General features: G+C 41.4%; 1 protein-coding gene across 2 annotated transcripts in view; it reads left to right on the forward strand.

Annotated features, from left to right (window-relative positions):
* LOC306969632 (ubiquitin carboxyl-terminal hydrolase 43-like) overlaps nucleotides 1-17,825 on the forward strand; it is a 137,774-nt gene that overhangs the window by 31,840 nt on the left and 88,109 nt on the right. For both annotated transcript variants that reach the window (XM_079565313.1, XM_079565314.1), the window contains exon 3: nucleotides 15,191-15,285. In XM_079565313.1, coding sequence (XP_079421439.1) covers nucleotides 15,191-15,285 — 95 coding nt within the window. The remainder of the gene's footprint in view (nucleotides 1-15,190; nucleotides 15,286-17,825) is intronic.

A 17,825-nucleotide genomic window follows, 5' to 3' on the forward strand; every position in this document is an offset into this window, starting at 1 on the left:
CGGTTGAGAGGACCCAGCTGAGGTGGCTCGGGCATCTGTTTCGGTTGCCTGCCTCCCGGTTGCCTCCCCGGGGAAGCGTTCTGGGGACGTCCCATTGGGAGGAGGCCCCAGGGAAGACCTAGGACACACTGCAGGGACTTACGCCTCTCAGCTGGCCAGGAGGAGCCTCCAGAAGAGCTGGAGGAAGCGTGCGTGGATAGGGAAGTCGAGGCATTTCTGGGTAAAGCAGAAGATGGATGGACGGACGGATGGAAAGTCAGTGCCTTTCTGACATGTAATGGGTTTTCACTGACTTATAGTTGCAGAGGCTCTTCATATCCATCTCTAAATGCAATAAAGAGGGAGAAAGTTTGGACAGCAGAGCAATTACTTTTGAGTTTCAAGTTTGACATTAATTTTGTTTACATTAGCGCTGACCTTCCAAAATGGCGTGGTTAGCTTATTTGTCATACGACTGATCGAATTATTTAAAACAATGGAGGGATAAGTGTTCACTTCCTGCGGATTTTAAATGGACTCGGGCCGCGGTCAGTTCAATCATCTCCAAATACTCTTGCAAACTTTAATAGCCTCACTACTGTATATCAATCTGGCTTTTACTTATTCAGTCCGGCACTCATCCTCTCCACACAAGTGCCTCTCTCCCGCAGCGAGGGCCCACACAGAGGGATGGACAGGGCACTATTTATAGGCTCTTGCACAACAGCCAGATCAGCAGGAGACGCATCCAAGGCCACTGTCCATTATTCATCTGAGTCCAAGTGCGGCCGCTTTGATTTTCCCATTCATTTGTTTACTACGGAGCCCGTGATGGGATTCGTGGCTATTTACAGGGAGCCGCATCTTTGGGGTCGGGTTGTTTTCTGGCTCTTTTAGTGCCTGTTTACTTGAGGAAAGAACCAGTAAATGAGACACACTGCGCTCCCCTGATGATGCGGGACAGCCCTCTCCGCTGTGATGGCCTGGGATTTGAGGTTCAAGTCCATCAAAATAAGGGTTGTTTGTTGGAATTTGTGGGAATAGTGCATTAAGTTGTGCTTCCAAAACCTACAGACAACCGTCCTTTTAAGTAAATATTATGCAAAATAAACCTTTCATGTTGTTCTGTGATCAAAAACATACATTTTGTGGCATTTTTTTTCAGTCACATGGGTTTGATGTTGTTTATTTCTTTTTTTCTTTATATCCTTAAAAACAACATCACAGAGACATAAAAAGACAGTCAATTGGGTCGTTGTGCACTGCTGGTTGTTTCTTCTTCTAAGCAAATCATCCAAAAAAGATCATTAAAAATGTTGAGCTGTGTGCTTAAAGTGCCTCTTTAGACAAATATTTGCTCAAAAAAAACAACAAAAAAACCTTTTAAACCATGCTTTCATTTCCTTTTTTTTTATGTTTACATTTTTTGTTGATGTTTATTGTTTCACTTCCTTATTGGACACGGACAGGAAGTGACATAGATCGAGGTAAACATTTTCAAACGGTTGCCGTGCCAGTTCCTCTACCTATGTCATTAACTTAAAGGGACTAGATGCAAGTTAGCCATTTTATACTCATTACTGCCACCTCAGGTCATACGTGTAACTGCAGCTTCTATATTAAGCTCGTGCATGACGGCACTTCGGACCGAATTAACACCTTTTTGAGTGACAGTGCAGGATTTTCGAGGCAGCTGTGGTGAACAGGTCTGAGCTCATTCTACACATTAGGACATGGCTGGAACATTTTAAACTCTGTATAGTCCCTTTCACTGTAAATGAAAAACCTTTCTCAATTAAACATGCTTAACTGAAATGTTACAACAATTGTTACTACAACAGATATTATTCCATCAAGCTAAGTCATAATTACAAAAGGATTCAAGTCGGTCATATACACTTTAAAGGCAGAGAGTGAGTCAGTTTTTGCAGCTTAAAGGAATAGGCCAACGTTTTTACATACTGAGATATGTTCTTACCTTAGCTTTGACGAGTTCTTTAGGACCTGTCTGATCTTCACCCGTGCCTTCAGTCACGTAAACACAGCGCAGACGGCGTTAGCATTTAGCCTCTCCCTCTCTCCTCTATAGCTCCAAAACAGGTCAAGATAGAAGCTACCAAGCTCTTCCACGTTTTCCCTATTTAAATATGGTTACGTGAAGTGTTACACTACAAAGTATAATTACACAAAATTAACAATGTGGATTTTCTAAGCGGATAAAAGGGGGGACTATGTTATATTGTAAGGCGTATTAATACCAGGAGTAGTTCGAAATCCGCGCAGTAATCTTCACTTTACTAATCATTAGCATTTATTCCTGAATAATATTAGTTAACCTCCAAAGCCCCGCCTGAAGCGACCACATCTTCTCCAGTTCAGCTGTACCCAAATCTTAAAGCTTCTTGATAATGGCATCAAAATAGCGACAAAAACGAAACAAATACAAAGACGAGGAAACGTAACAACAAAAAGGGATAAAAAAGGGACAAAAAAGGGACGATTAAACGTTAAAAAAAACCTGACAGCAACATGGCAACAACGCGAGAAAAAGATCCGTTAAGGTTAATGTTGAAGGAGGCGTTACACTGACCTATTCACCTTATTCCGGAAGTTCGCATGGGCGCCGCCATGAATTGTCCCCTTTTCTCCTATCAGTTAACATAGGACTGGAGATGTCTAGATAAAATCCGTTACTACACGAAAACAAAGCTGTTTTCAGGCTGTGCAGAGAAACGGGGCAGTGTTGACATGTTGGTGTAAATGAACATTGGACTTTTTACGCAAATCAATCGAATAAACATCAGCGGAGAATATTTTTGCCTTGTTCTCCGTTTAAATGAATGGGCTTTGCGCTCTACCGGAAGTGCCGGGACAACAGAAGTGCAGAGACAAGAGAGACACCAAAAGAGGCAAAAGTAGGCGGAGCGTAATAAGGTGAATATTCAAGAAGCTTTTAGATTTGGGTAAGGATGAACGTGCTTGATTAAGGCGAGACACTGCAGGTGAATAGGGAAAAAATGTATATTTACAGATATCAATTTGAAACTGTTGCTGTCGATCACAAAAATACAATGAGACAAAAATACAATGCAAGTTCTCTGTCATTTTATCTTTTCATTTAAGAACAAGGTGTTTTATGCCTAAAAATGCCCCAAATTTCCCATCTTTTCGGCGATGAAATCTGAATAACGGATAGAGCTACATTCCAATGTTTGGTTTAATTTTATTGATGAATGAGTTACCAAGACTTTTTCAGAGGGGATTTTGGATTTCTTGCTTAGTTTTAAAATAAGCTGTTTTTTAGTGGAAAAAATTGTAAACATGTAATTTTCGCCTTATTTTTTGACATTCAAAACTCAGTAAATGGGGCTTAGGGATTAAATAATAAAAAATCCCTCTGAAAAAATCTTCCAAATATTGTTCAGTCCAAGGCTGGAAAATTTGAAGTCTTTAGGTCCGACTGACGTGGACATAGTGTCGCCACAATGACAGAAAAATGTGTTTTGAGAAAAAGCCCTTGAAATTGCATTCTCCCATATAAGTCTATGGGGGAACATTGAATCAGCGCAATATCTAAACATGTTATTGTGAAGATTAGGCATATTTTCTGTTTCCGGGTGAAAGCCTATATGTTCAGAGACCAATTTGGCCCAAAACCTGAAAACTGAAAAAAAAAATAGTTTTGCCTGTAGTGTCTCCCCTTAAGGCAGGGGATCAAGAGGTTAATAGAGATAACGCTTTTCTCCACATTCCAAAACACACACAGTTTTGTGTCCATCACGACACCATCGACTTTTAAGCATGCTATTAGCTAAAAATAAAAGCTTGCATTTTCCGTTTACGCCCTAGAATTCGTATTGCTGCCTATAGAGCGCGCTCCGATCAAAAAGAGGAGATGCAAACCAGCACAGCCCTTGCACATGTGTACTTATTTGTTCATGAACAGCACACTCCTACTACCGGCCACTTACAACTCCCTTGAAGCTCATATCAATACTCGTCTGCCATTGGCCTGTCTCACCGAACCCACTGACTTGGCATTGAGGTGAGGCCACTTTTCTTCTCGATCACTTCTCCAGTCTCTCACGCCGCTACACCATGTTTAAATAATTCACACGGGGGCCATTACTGGGAATCCTCGTCCCCCTCTTAGATCTCTCCCCGCTAACTCAGAAAAGCCATCAAGACGAGGCCGGTCTGCAGGAACAGGAGGGTGTTTTTTACATAAGTGGTGGCTGAGGAGAGCGATAGCTTTAGCTTAAAAGTCCAACTTTTTGCATTATTTAGGCGCCGTGTGGCATTTCACCCGATAAATAGGATAAAACACTTTCTGATGAACCCCTGCGAAAGTAGTAGCACTGGCAGCTGACCATTAGGAGCAGGTTTGGTTTTTGTGGCTTTGTTAGTTTATGTTTAGCGTTTAACGAGAGTTAAGCTGTAAAATTTTATGTTGCAGTCAGACACGTTTAACTGAGAACTTTAACTATTTCATGTTTCAAAACTTATGCCATGGGAAATAGATGTCAAAACGATTGATAGTCAATCCATAACACCTACGTCTTCTGCCGGGGCAGAACTAATATTTACTCATGCCAATAAAACTTTCTACTTGCTGCTTTTGTTTCTAGGGGCTTGATTTTTTAAAAATATATACAGTATATACACTCTTTTAAGCCTTGAATTTAAATGTAACCTTGGCAACCCTCCACTCCTGATTTTTATAGAAGCCGGACCGTCTGGAATTTTGCAAACAGTCAATCAAATCTCAAAAAGTTTCATATTGATCCAATCACAGAGCATGTTATCACGACAGGAAGCAAACTAACCGCGAGGAAAATATGTTCTTAAATGTACCAAACAAGAATGTACCTGTGCATACAGTGCCTCGAAAGTATTCATACACCTTGAACTTTTGCACATTTTGTCATGTTTACAACCCTAAACATAAAGATTTTATTTTGATTTTTTTACTGAACGTTCACACACAAGTAACAGACAACTGTGAAGTGAAAGCAAAATGATACATGATTCTGTTATTTTTCAAAAAATAGAAAACCGAAAAGTGGGGCGTGCATAAGTATTCATACAGCATGAATGAATACTTTGTGGACCCCCTTTTGCTGCAATAACAGCAGCAAGTCTTTTGGGGTTTGACTCTACAAGATTTGCACATGTAGAGACTGACATTTTAGCCCATTCCTCTTTAAAAAACAACTCAAGCTCTGTCAGATTAGAAGGAGAACATTTGTGAACAGCTGTTTTCAGGTCTTTCCACAGATTTTCAATAGGATTTAGGTCAGGACTGTGACTGGGCCATTCTAACACATTAATATGTTTTTATTGAACCATTCCATTGTAGATTTATCTTTGTGTTTAGGGTCAATGTCCTGCTGGAAGGTGAATCTCCGCCCCAGCCTCAGTTCTCTTGTGACTCCAGCAGGTTTTCCTCCAAAATGTCCCAGTATTTGGCTCCATCCGTCTTCCCAACTATTCTTACAATCTTCCCAGTCCCCGCTGAGGAAAAGCAGCCCCACAGCATGATGCCCCCCCGTATATTTGACACTGGGGATGGTGCACTCAGGACGATGAGCAGTGTCAGATTTGCTCCATACATAACGTTTTGCATTTGGGCCAAAAAGTTCAGTTTCTCTCTCATCTGACCAAAGCTCCTTCTTCCACATGGAGCTGTGTCCTCCATATGACTTCTAGCAAACTTCAAACGGGATTTCTTATGGCCTCCTTTCAATAATGGCTTTCTTCTTCCACTCGTACATGAAGGCCAGATTTATGTAGATACGACTTATAGTTGTCCCATGTACAGATTCCCCCAGCTCAGCGGCAGGACTTCACAGCTCCTCCAGAGTTATCTTGGGGCACTTGGGTGCATTTCTGACCAGTGTTCTCCTTGTTCGCTCTGATATTTTAGATGGGCGACCGTGTCTTGGTAAGTTGGCACTGGTGCTTTACTCTTTCCATTTCTGAATGATGGATTGAACAGTGCTCTGGGAGATGTTTAAATCTTGGGAAATCTTTGTATAACTTAATGCTGCTTTACACTTCTACAGAACGTTATCCCTGACCTCTCTGGGGAGCTCCTTGACCTTCATGATGTTGTTCAGTGACCAATACACTCTGACCACAGCTCTGAGGGCCTAAAAGAACAGCTGAAATTATACTTAGAGTAGATTACACACAGGTGGCCTCTATTTAACCGTTAGGCCAAGGTGTGAACATTCTGGAGTCATTAAGAATGTTTTAAAGGCAATTTAATGCACTCAGAAAATGCTGTATGAATACTTATGCAAGCCCCACTTTTCACTTTTCTATTTTTTGAAAAATAACAGAATCATGTATCATTTTGCTTTCACTTCACAGTTGTCGGTTACTTGTGTGTGAACGTTCAGTAAAAAAATCAAAATAAAATCTTTATGTTTAGGGTTGTAAACATGACAAAATGTGCAAATGTTCAAGGTGTATGAATACTTTCGAGAGGCACTGTATGTTGATGCCTCATCTTCTCTAAGATGGCAACAAGAAAAAATCCTTGATTGAAAGTTTTTTCGTCCCAATCCAAATGTACATTGATTGAAACGGCCATAGCATATTTGTGTTGATTTCTCCAATGTTTAAACTTGGAATGGAGTTGCTAATGACTCATACCGTCACGTTTTTGTGGCATAAACGACATATAGATCGTTCACATTTGTCTCCGCTCTGCAGGCCAATGTATCGTAAAACTACGAACTTGTTTCTTTCGACCATAGGGAATTCGAAGAACTGACCCGTGATCCCAGACTACACGTCACTGTAAAGAATAGGAAAATCACGTATTCCGGCTGGCCAGGCCATTATGTTGCCATCCAGGATTTGATATCTAAAATGCAGTTAAAACGTGCATCCATTGGGCTGGTGTCATCAGGAGACATGGAGATGTATAACTGTGTATCATCAGCGTAACTGTGAAAGTCAACTCTATGTCTCCTGATGACATCACCAAGAGGGAGCATATACAGGTTAAAAAGCACTGGGCCTAAAATCGAACCCTGGGGTACACCACATGTAATTTTATGGACCCTAGAGGAGCAGGTATCCACACTTACCATGAACGTCCTGTCTGTGAGGTAGGAAGTAAACCATTTGTGTACAGCACCGGAGAGGCCCATGTGTTTTAAATGAGTTAAAAGAATAGTGTGGTCGACTGTATCAAAGGCAGCGCTCAGATCCAGGAGAACCAACACTGTGACCTTCTGTGAGTCATAATTTAATCTAAAATCACTTAAAATCTGCTACTTCTTCAGATTGAACCACATCCCGTGTCACTGCTGAAATAGAGTTTATTGTGTTCCCTCTGCTGGTGAATTGCATAACTACATTTTATAACTAATAGAGGTATTTTCACACACTATTTTAGGTTAAACTTCAACCATAACAAGGCATTAGTAGTTAAAAAGACAAATATTCAGAAGCACAGACAAAACAGTTTGGAATAGTATAAGCCGTAAATAGCCAGCAGTGGACTGTGCTCGTGTGCCTTGGTTTGTGAGCGCCTGTGCGGCCGAGACTGAGCATCATTTTATGCACTGAAATCAATAAGAAGTAAATGCCGCGCTGCTTTTCCGAAGCCGACGGCAAATCACTTTTTAATATCGTTAATCTCACCGTGGGAAAAGGCTGTGGATGATGGCACGTTTGTTTTCACCGCGCTCAATGAATTAGGACGAGAAAAGAAAGAGACGACGCAGACGGGTTTGATTGAAAGTGTATTTATTTATCCATTCAGATCTGGGCATTCAGATTAAACGCTTTGGAATGCCCAGATACAATATTTTTCATGCCACAAACGCCACAGATTGACACATTTACCATCCACAAACATTCCACCTAACACAGAAGTGAGAGGAATGGGTAACTTGAGAACACAAATATGGGTAATTATTGGAGGCTTTAAGCTTTCTTTTGACTTTTAAACCGTGGTAAAGTTTATTCCATGACTTTCAAACCAAAATCGGATTCAATTACAACAATAGAGAGATAAATCCCAGTCACTGATCTGCCTGTGAGGAAGCTTAATGTTTTGTGGTGAAATATGCACATTTAGTAGGACCGCTCTGCACATATAAACGTACTGAAATCTTTCAAACAGAGTGAGCCTGTAAAGTCTGGAGTCAACTCATGGCCCATTCAAGGCTGCAGCTGTGTCTTCTCATGGGGCTTTTGCTCCTCTTCCTCCTCTCAGAGTGGAAATGGTGGAAATGGTGTCTGTCCCGCCGGTGACAGGCGCTCTTAACAGAATCGTACCCGGAGCATTTATCTGAATGGGTTGAATCAATGCCAGAGAGTGTGGAAACGTGGCACAGAGCTGCCTCACGGGACTGTCAGGCATCAAGCAGGTGTCGTACAGAACGACAGCGTGTACCTTGTTTTTATTATTGATTATTAGAAGTGCTTTATTATGCAAAATAGTCTTACTTTCAAACGCTTCAAGCAATGTCATAATGTTGTTTCCTCGTGAAAGTTGCACCTGTCTCGTCTCGTTTATTTTCAAAAGTGCACATAACAGGTTTGAACCCTTTTGTTATTATTGTGACATAGTTTGATGGATAATATCCGTGATAAATGTATTAAGCATGATTTATTTTCTCAGTGAAGTGGCAGTTTAATGAGGAAAAGATTATTTTCATTTCATCTTTTTTGTCTGTGACATAGATACACAGATAGTTCCGCAGAATCGGACTCTTTTCTCATTGGTACACCATGGTTGGCACGGCAACAATTAAAAATGGTGGTGGTAGGCAAGTCTATCTGGTTTTGGACTTCTTTTTCCGGCCCGACAATGGATCGTACTGTTGTTCCCCCTTTTCCATGGAAAGGAGTAGTCACTAATGCTGGGACGTTGAACGGTTCAAACCAGAAAAGAGTTGAGTGAAAAGAGTTTTCTGTTTCTCAGTCAATCTTACGCAGAACTCCCGTAAACGGACACAAGAATCAGCCCCACAACAGCAGGCGACACAAGAAAGCTCAAAACGATCTGTAGTTTCTGTTAGGGATGCACCGATCCAACACTGGTATCGGATATATCGGAGCCGAGACTGAAAAAAATATGATATCGGGTATCGGCTACAAATACTGTATCCGATACTGAACCCATGCTTTAAAAACATAACTTTTACCACCTTACCACCATCACTGGAAAGCTAAGAGCCAGGGGAATCAATCGCTGAGTTAGTTTCAACCTCTTTTTTGATCGCTGCGTAGAATGCTGTGGTTAGTAAGAGTATGCTAAAGCTAGCACGCTAACGAAAACTAATCAAAGCTATGACAGGAACTGCAATAGAAATACCTAAAGTAGCCTAATATAAAAAATCGACCACTGCTGTGTTTGTGTGATATGTCATGTGAGTTGTTTACATTAATGTAAGCTAAAGCCTGTCATATACCCAAGGATATTTAGTGCAGAAAAGTCCATTGATCCTTGTTAAATGTTTATCCAAGTGTTTATCAGTAGATATATTTGATAATTGACCCGTAATATCATGACTTCATTGATCTTAAAGGAACAGGCCACCGTTTTACTGAGTTATGTTTTTGCATGAGCTTCCACAAGTTGATGCGTACCTGTCTGGTCTTTGTGTGTGCCCTCAGTTACGCAAAATGACTAAAGATGTTCCTAGCATTTGGCCTCTCCCAATGTATTCCTATAGCTCCAAACAGGGGTAAAGTTGGAAGCTACCACGCTCTTCCACAGGCACAAAGTCCAGACAGGTAGCAAAAAAGCTGGATCGATGCATCTCTAGTCTCTTTATTATTTGTGTAAGACTTTACTCACACACATTTTTTGTCAGTGATCATGTCTCATGAGCATCTAGCGTCATTCAAAAATATCAGTTGAACGGCTCTTTGAAATGAACGGATCCCAAAGACTCAGCTCTGATTGTCCCTCATCCAAAACCAACATCGGGCTGACCCTCTTCCCACGGCCAAACATATTTCCTGCTCTTGTGCATCCGCAGTTTGAGACAACACAGCACTCGTCTTTGGCATTTTTGAACGGTTTGATAATGCGCCACATCACTCCTTCCTGGTCGGCTACTCGGGCTCAGATCTCTCTTTGCGAGGTTGTCTTCTATTCCAAACAGCTCGAAGTTGACCCCACGCTCTTTAATCACATCCACTTCCAGGCCAGAAAAATAGGCCCTTATTATATCTCCTTGCTGCATTTATCAGTCCGGTGGTGACATGTTTTCCCTGACAGCCAATTTCAAAGATAGCATCTCAATTGCACATAGCTGGTACCTGCTCGGTTTGTATCTCCTCGCATCTGTACAACAAAGTTCCGCCTCGGCATCTGACTCGGCGGGAGACTGATGCTATCCTGCTGACGGCGTGTCGGAGCCAGGCCCCGGTTTCTCACTGATGCATGACTTAATACGCCTCTTTTGAAGGTTCACGGCGGTTCAGGATGTCTTCGTATTATTCAATTAAGCCTGTTCCACTTGTCCCGGCTTGGTTTCTGTAACACGCAGCTCCCGGTAACGCTTTGGACCCTGTACTTTTTAGTATCCCCTTGGGTCAACTGAATTATGAAACACACATTCTTATCTTCTTGCCCCATGAAAAAAACCCCGCTATGACCCAAAAATAACACTTGGTAACGCAGAATCTGAACATTTTTCTGTATCGCGTCAGGTTTTTTTTGCTGAGTGGATTTTCCAATCTCTGTATTCCATGAGGCACATGATTTTGACTTTCTGAATCTCTTTCTTACCGTCAAAACCAACCCTTAAGGGCCTATCTCACCAGCCTGGAGACTAGTCGTTGGCTCGAGTTGCCGCTGGTCACAGAGATGTCTCCCAGTCTCCAGGTATCGGAGACATATCCGTGACCAGCAGCAACTGATCTAGTCTCCAACTAGTCTCCAGGCTGGTCAGATAGGCCCTTTATATATGCACGCAATCAATCTGAGCTGCGGGGACGTTGTGGAGACTGTCAGTCATGGCTGTCTCCACAACGTCTCCGCAACTCTCTCCAGTGAGAGAGGCCCTTAAAGGGACTACACCGAGTTTAAACCCCTTAACTCCCACCTGAACGGATCCCATTTTCTCCAGTTTGGCTTTACCCTAATCAAAAAGCTTCTTGGGGAAAAAATCACCAAAATAGCCACAAAAAATGAGAAGAAAACAAGGATGTAAACGCAACAAAAATGTGACAAAAATTCAACAAAAATGTGACAAAAATTCAACAAAAATGTGACAAAAATTCAACAAAAATGTCAAAAACTCAACAAAAATGTGACAAAAATTCAACAAAAATGTCAAAAACTCAACAAAAATGTGACAAAAATTCAACAAAAATGTGACAAAAATTCAACAAAAAGTGACAAAAAATCAACAAAAATGTCACAAAAATGTCACAAAAATTCAACAAAAATTCAACAAAAATGTCACAAAAGAAAAAAAAGAAAAAAGAAAAAAAAACATACAAAAGGTGACACAACACAGCAATAACGCGAGGAAAAAGATCAGTTTTGTGGGTCTTAGCTTTGAAATGAGGTGTTACATGGGCCTACATAATAGCCAAAGAGGACAGAATGCATTTGGTTTAGGCGGGTGATAAGAGGTTAAAAGTGTTAAAATGATGTATCTTCCTCCCCCTACATGTTCCAACCATGTCCTAATGTGTAGAATGAGCCCAGACCTGTTCACCACAACTGCCTCTAAAATCCTGTCACTCAAAAAGTTGTTACTTCGGGTCCGAATAGCCGTCATGCACGAGTTTAATATAGAAGGTGCAGTTACAGGTATGACCTGAGGTGGCAGTAGTGAGTATTAAATGGATCTTGCATCTAGCCCCTTTAAAGGAGCAGGCCCCATTTTTCCATACAGAGATATGTTCTTACCTGAGCTTAGACGAGTTGATGCGTACCTGTCTGGTCTTTGTGCCTGCGCTCAGTCACGCACAATGCTATAGTGAGTGAAGATATTGATATGTTTTAAATTGGATCAAAAGTTATTTATGTAATCGTCAACAGTTTGTGAAGATGGGTAATCATACATCGGCGCGCTTGAACGTTGCTTGTGGTGTCCCCCAGGGGTCAGTGTTGGGCCCTAAACTGTTCAACTTGTACATAAATTATTTATGTAACGTCTCAAAATGCTTGAAAATGGTCCTCTTCGCAGATGACACCAACACGTTTTGTTCTGGTGATAACCTTGATCAACTTACAGAAGTAATAGGCGTAGAATTAAAAAAAAAAAAATCATGGTTTGATTCTAACAAACTCACCCTAAATTTAAGTAAAACTAAGTTAATGATATTTGGTCGGCGAAGTAAGAAATTAAATGCACAATTGCAAATAAATGGATCAATTGTTGAAATTGTAAAAAAAAATCAAATTTCTTGGAGTAATAATTGATGATGAAATTCGATGGAAAGGTCATATAGAACATATTGGGAACAAGATATCAAGAAACATTTCTATAATGCAGAAGTCAAAGTACCTTTTAGATCATAAATCACTTCATATATTGTATTGTTCACTGGTATTGTGTATGTTTAATTTTGTGTAACCCTACTTGGATCGTGTAACTACTCACGTAGCTGTATTTAAATAGGGAAAATGTGGAAGAGCTAGTTCACTTCTAACTTCACCCCCAACATCTCTGGTCTTTGTGCATAACTGAGGGCACGCACAAAGACCAGACAGGTACGTATCAACTCGTCTAAGCTCAGGTAAGAACATATCTCAGTATGGAAAACCGGTGGCCTGTTCCTTTAAGGCCTGTCGTTACCCGCCCCAGCCAAAGGGTTGCTTTCAACATTTTTCTGTCATGTTTTATGCATCAAATAAAAAAGTGCCTGTACTTTATATAACTCATCATAAATTGTCACCAACACACTCTAGTTTGTACAACACAGCTGTTTTGTGAACCAACATATGCACAAATGCAAAATGGTGTCCTAGCCAACCCCAGTCTCCCCCCAACTGTGGATAGACAGACACCAGGACGGAAGACTTTATAATGACAATACCATTCTGCAACATTTGGCCGAGGGGTAAAAAACAATGTTACCTGCCTGAGCAAAAACAATGTGGTTTTTGGATTGAGCACAGCAAAGCAAAACACTCCTTAATCAGCTCACAAAACTTAGACACCAAATATGTTGTGTTATTAGCCCAATAAATGATTAGACATTGCAGCTTAGCATCCCTCTTCAACCTCTTATAACTCTTTTTAGTCAGGCATGGGGCAGGATTTCTTCTTCCAGGCACCAATAAAAATGTGACTTTTTCAAACAAAACCCTTTCATCTGGTCAGTCAATGCATTTTTTGCCTCTCATCGGGCTGGAAACTGTGATTCAAGTTCATAGCATCTCTATGTTTTGAATCAATCAGTCATTTTTTATTTGTGTAGTGCCTTTACAACAGAAAAACAGATGAAGGTGTTTCACACTCATATGCTGCGTGTGTTTGAAGTACATTTCATCTTGTTCTGATAAATGCAGTGCTCGAATTACCTGTGTAATGACTAAAACAAAAGACTCAGCCGGGTTTGTTTTAGCTTGTTCCAAATACTTACGACTTTACACCACTCTGGCAGAGAGAGATTAATGCCCTCTCATGGCATTTTTAATACCTACATTTCACAATAATAAAGCTACAGACAATTTACGCTTAAAGTAAAACAAAGCACTTCAATATCCAAAGTTTAAACAAAACAACCTACTGGAAGTTTGCCATTAGAAAACTTTGAATTGAACTGTATCCAGCCCTTTGCTTCAGTATTTCAGATTCCTGAGTACTGTATGGCCTGTATGGCCCGGTTTGCGAGGTGTTGATAAGGCCCAGCGTGTTTGCGCTCTGACAACACGGCCGCTCTATCTGCACATTCTGAGCCGAGGAATCCGTGACACTTTAAATGATGGGGAAATCTCACAGGGACACTCGTCATACTCAAGGCTGGATTTATGCAGGGGCTTACAGGGGCTAAGCCCAGGGGCCCAGCAGGTTGAAGGGCCCCTGGGCATAAGGAGAAAAAGAGAGAGTTCCCTCTCTCTATGCAGGCTCACTCACAGTAACTCGTACCCCTAGAGGCCATAAGCGCAACTGCAGCTGTATAGCAATTTACGATTTTTTAACTTTTTAATTGTCTTGGAGAGTAAATACTGCACTGACAGGAAAGGCGAAGGGAGAGAGGGATATTGTACATCCAATTATACAATGGAAATATTTTTTTTCACTCAAACTTGGCTGTAAATACTGTTTAAAGTGACGTTAGCCCGCAGTTAGCGTTGCCCGTTAGCCTGTTAGCTTCTTCTTCTTGATTCCATTAGTGTGTATTGGTGCCTCCGGTTTGGTGGCAGTCAAGTTGCAGAGAACTTTGAACATGGTTTCTGGCCAGAGACACCAGGGGGAGATGAAAGACCCTCAATCATCCCATAAACACTTGTATTACCCCCACAGGGACTATGGAAAGGATTTATTAAGGTAAACACGTTACTTAGTACTGCTTTAATTAGATGACTTTGTACCTGAGACTAAACCAGGAAAAAAACAGGACTAAACTATGTCTAAACAAGGTCTGAGCCATTTTCATTGAGTTGACAATGGGAAAAAACATGTACCATTGGTCTGTTAAAATGCATGAGAATGCTCCAAATCGCACCATTAAAATAAAAAAAAGATCTCTATGGGAGGACCCCAAGACCCCCCTTTCAAATATGTCCCCCCAATCAATCATTCATTTGTCTTTTCATTGTAGAGGGACAGAGAAATCCGACAGACAGACATACAGTATAAGGGGGGCCCTGAAAAAACTTTAGCCCCGGGGCCCCTTTTACTATAATCCGGCCTGCTTCCTAATGCACCATCTACCTGACGGAGCACGATCCAGTCTGCCTTGTTTCACTTTTACCTCTTCTTCTGGATTTTACTGCATCATAATCTTAACAACAAACGTCCTAATCCATCTGAGAGCAAATGTGCGCTAGAAGTGTGTTCATCAGGTCGCTGTAGATTTGCTTGTGTCCCGTTTTCCTAAAAGTGAAAGCTCGCGTGGCTGTTCTATCGCGTGTCCAGATCTAATTTTCTCACTCCTTACTGTCTTTTTCTGATGTCGACAATGTCTTAAATGATACAATCTACCAAAAGTCATGTTTTGAAGCCTCAATTTGGCATTTGTCAACGTTTAAAACCGATTGTTTGTCCCTCAGATCGCTGACGGTGTCGAAGACCTGCCTGACCACTGCCCCAAGACGCCCAAGATCCAGCACAGCTTTGTCCAGGAGCACTTTCAGGCGCAGTACAAGTGAGTCATTTACACCGAACAAGGATTATTACAATAAATGATGCGAGTGTTCTGCGCTTGTGCTTAGCCTAAAGGATCAGTGCTCTGGCCATCGTCCTAGCAGGGTGTAATCGTCAGGTTTAAAGCCACACGCTCTATTTTTCACCCATAAAATAGAACTAAATACGAGGATGATTAATTTAATAACATGTATTTAATTATGTGTATCTAAACTCTCCTCACACTTGACTTGTACCGTTGCTGGGAGTCGGACGTCACCAGATAGTTTATCACACGTTTGATCATCTCCAAATCTCCACTTTTTACACACAGTATTTTTATGTTGATTATCCATTGAAAAAAACAGCATTGTTCGCTAGCAGAGTGCTAAATAATGCTGGCAAATTGGTTTACATTTGTGCAATAGCTCTTGTTGATAGCCAAAAGAGCAGTGTTTTTTTCTTATGGGCGGCCTAAGAGCAAGATAAACAGCTTTTTGCTCAGTACTGAGAACTACTTAGTTTCCTCCAGCAGAATTGTCAAACGTCACCGCAGCGTCCTTAAACCAAGACTATCATAAAGCTGCAGACCGGTGCCGCTGCAGATCTACAACAGAAGATCTATGCACCTGTCATTACATTGTGGCAAGTCCATGTAGTTCAGTTTATGCTATCGGCTACATGTGCATCGATACGCGTGGCACTTTAAACCCGAAACAACTGCATGGACATCAGGGCAGAAGCTAAGAGCGCAGCGGTGGTGCTCCCTCCTTCATAAAAGTGGGACGGGGACGAGAAAGAGACAGGTGGGGATCACTCAACAGACTTGGAGAACAGCACTATACCATGACCATGTGTAGAATTTAGTCAAATTCATATTTTCTTTAGAGACAGGCCTATCTGTGTCTCCAGCTCCTCTGAAAGTAATACATAAGCATTTTAGCAATAACCTTGAAAAATGCTCTAAATCACATGTGTCAAGGTCAGTTTAATGTGGCCCTTTGAGGAGCATGACTTCCTGAGCATGTCAAAATTTTCTCTTCAAAAAGTCTCTAGTGGTCACCAACGTGGTGCCCGCGGGCACCCAGGGGCCCTTTGGGGCATGTCCAGTAGCCCTTGGGACTTTTTCTAAATTGTAAAACACTTCATTTTCTTGAATCTAATTCTTAAAATTACAGTTATTTCGGTTCTTGTGACTCAGTATGAGTTTAAAATAAAGCTATTTTAATATAATATGGGGTCAATATCCTATAAGTGAACAGTGTACATTTAAGTCTTTAGGATTTGTTTTTAACTGGTAGCCCTCGAACAACTTAATGCTCTTAAAGTAGCCCTCAGCTGAAATAAGGTTGGTGACCCCTGCTCTAGCCCATTCCTGTGCGGAGTTATGGATTTTCAACTAAATAACCAGTTTGCTCATTCCAGCCACTAGGGGGCAGCTTAAATTAAAAGAGGAAGAGGAACCAGAGGACGCTGACGCTAATAAGAGATCAGGATATAAACAGCATATTATAGCCATATGGTAAATGGTCAGTCTGCCCCAGGGCAGCTGTGGCTACAATAGTAACTTACTGCCATCGAGTGTGGAGTGAATGAATAATGACTTTATATAGCACTCTGAGAAACATGTGACAGAGGCTGATGAAGCTTAATAAGTGTAAGCTGTTGTTATTTATGAGGCCACAGTCCTTTACATTACAGTACATGCGGCCCGCGACCCGCTGTGGGGGCTGAATTTCGGCCCTCGACCCAAAGGACATCGACACCCCTGCTCTAATAATAAAAGGTTTTTAGGCCTATGTATATAACAGCGCATACATGCAAGATGCCACTGATCACAAAGACTTGACCCTTTAAGTGGGCTGCGTGTGGACAGGGATTAAGCCGAGTGAATATAATAATGAAAAATTTACACTCATGGAAATTGTCGTATTTTTGCATAACATATGAGGGACGGCGGAAAACTCCCAGACCAGAACCGCCACTGTCGCCACAGCCGCCACGTCTCATGCTTTGGCCCGAAATCTGTATCAGGAAACGACTGTATTTGACCTCTGGGAGCTCGGTTAGAGTGGTAGGACGTATAAATGTACCTTATTTTTCAAATCCAAAAGTTGACACCTACGCACTGTATGTAGCAGCGCCTGGAATGTCCCGCAGTGGAACACGCGAGTTATGCCTACGAAGTACTTGCAGTCGTCGTGCCTTCACACCGCGGTGCTGACAGTACAGGCCCTGCTTTATCAGGGGAAAGTTGTCATGTGAGTGTGAGTGCCGGTAATACCTCAGCCCCACTGACCCCTCCGTGTTCACTTACTCTCTTCACAATGATGACGTTTACACAGGCCTAGAGCCATTTGACACTTTAGGACTGCTACAAGTACAATAGCTTTTGTACATACATACCTTTCAGTGATGTTATTATGGTGGCCATTTTGAATACCGAAGTAGAATTATGCAGTACTACATGTAACAATATCTCTACTTTGGATAAAAAAGAAAGACGACTGATTGACAGTGGCATTTTTATGTACTTGTAATCATTGCTCAAGAAGAAAACAG

This window comes from Gobius niger (assembly GCF_951799975.1).
Source record: "Gobius niger genome assembly, chromosome: 10".
NCBI lineage: Eukaryota > Metazoa > Chordata > Actinopteri > Gobiiformes > Gobiidae > Gobius > Gobius niger.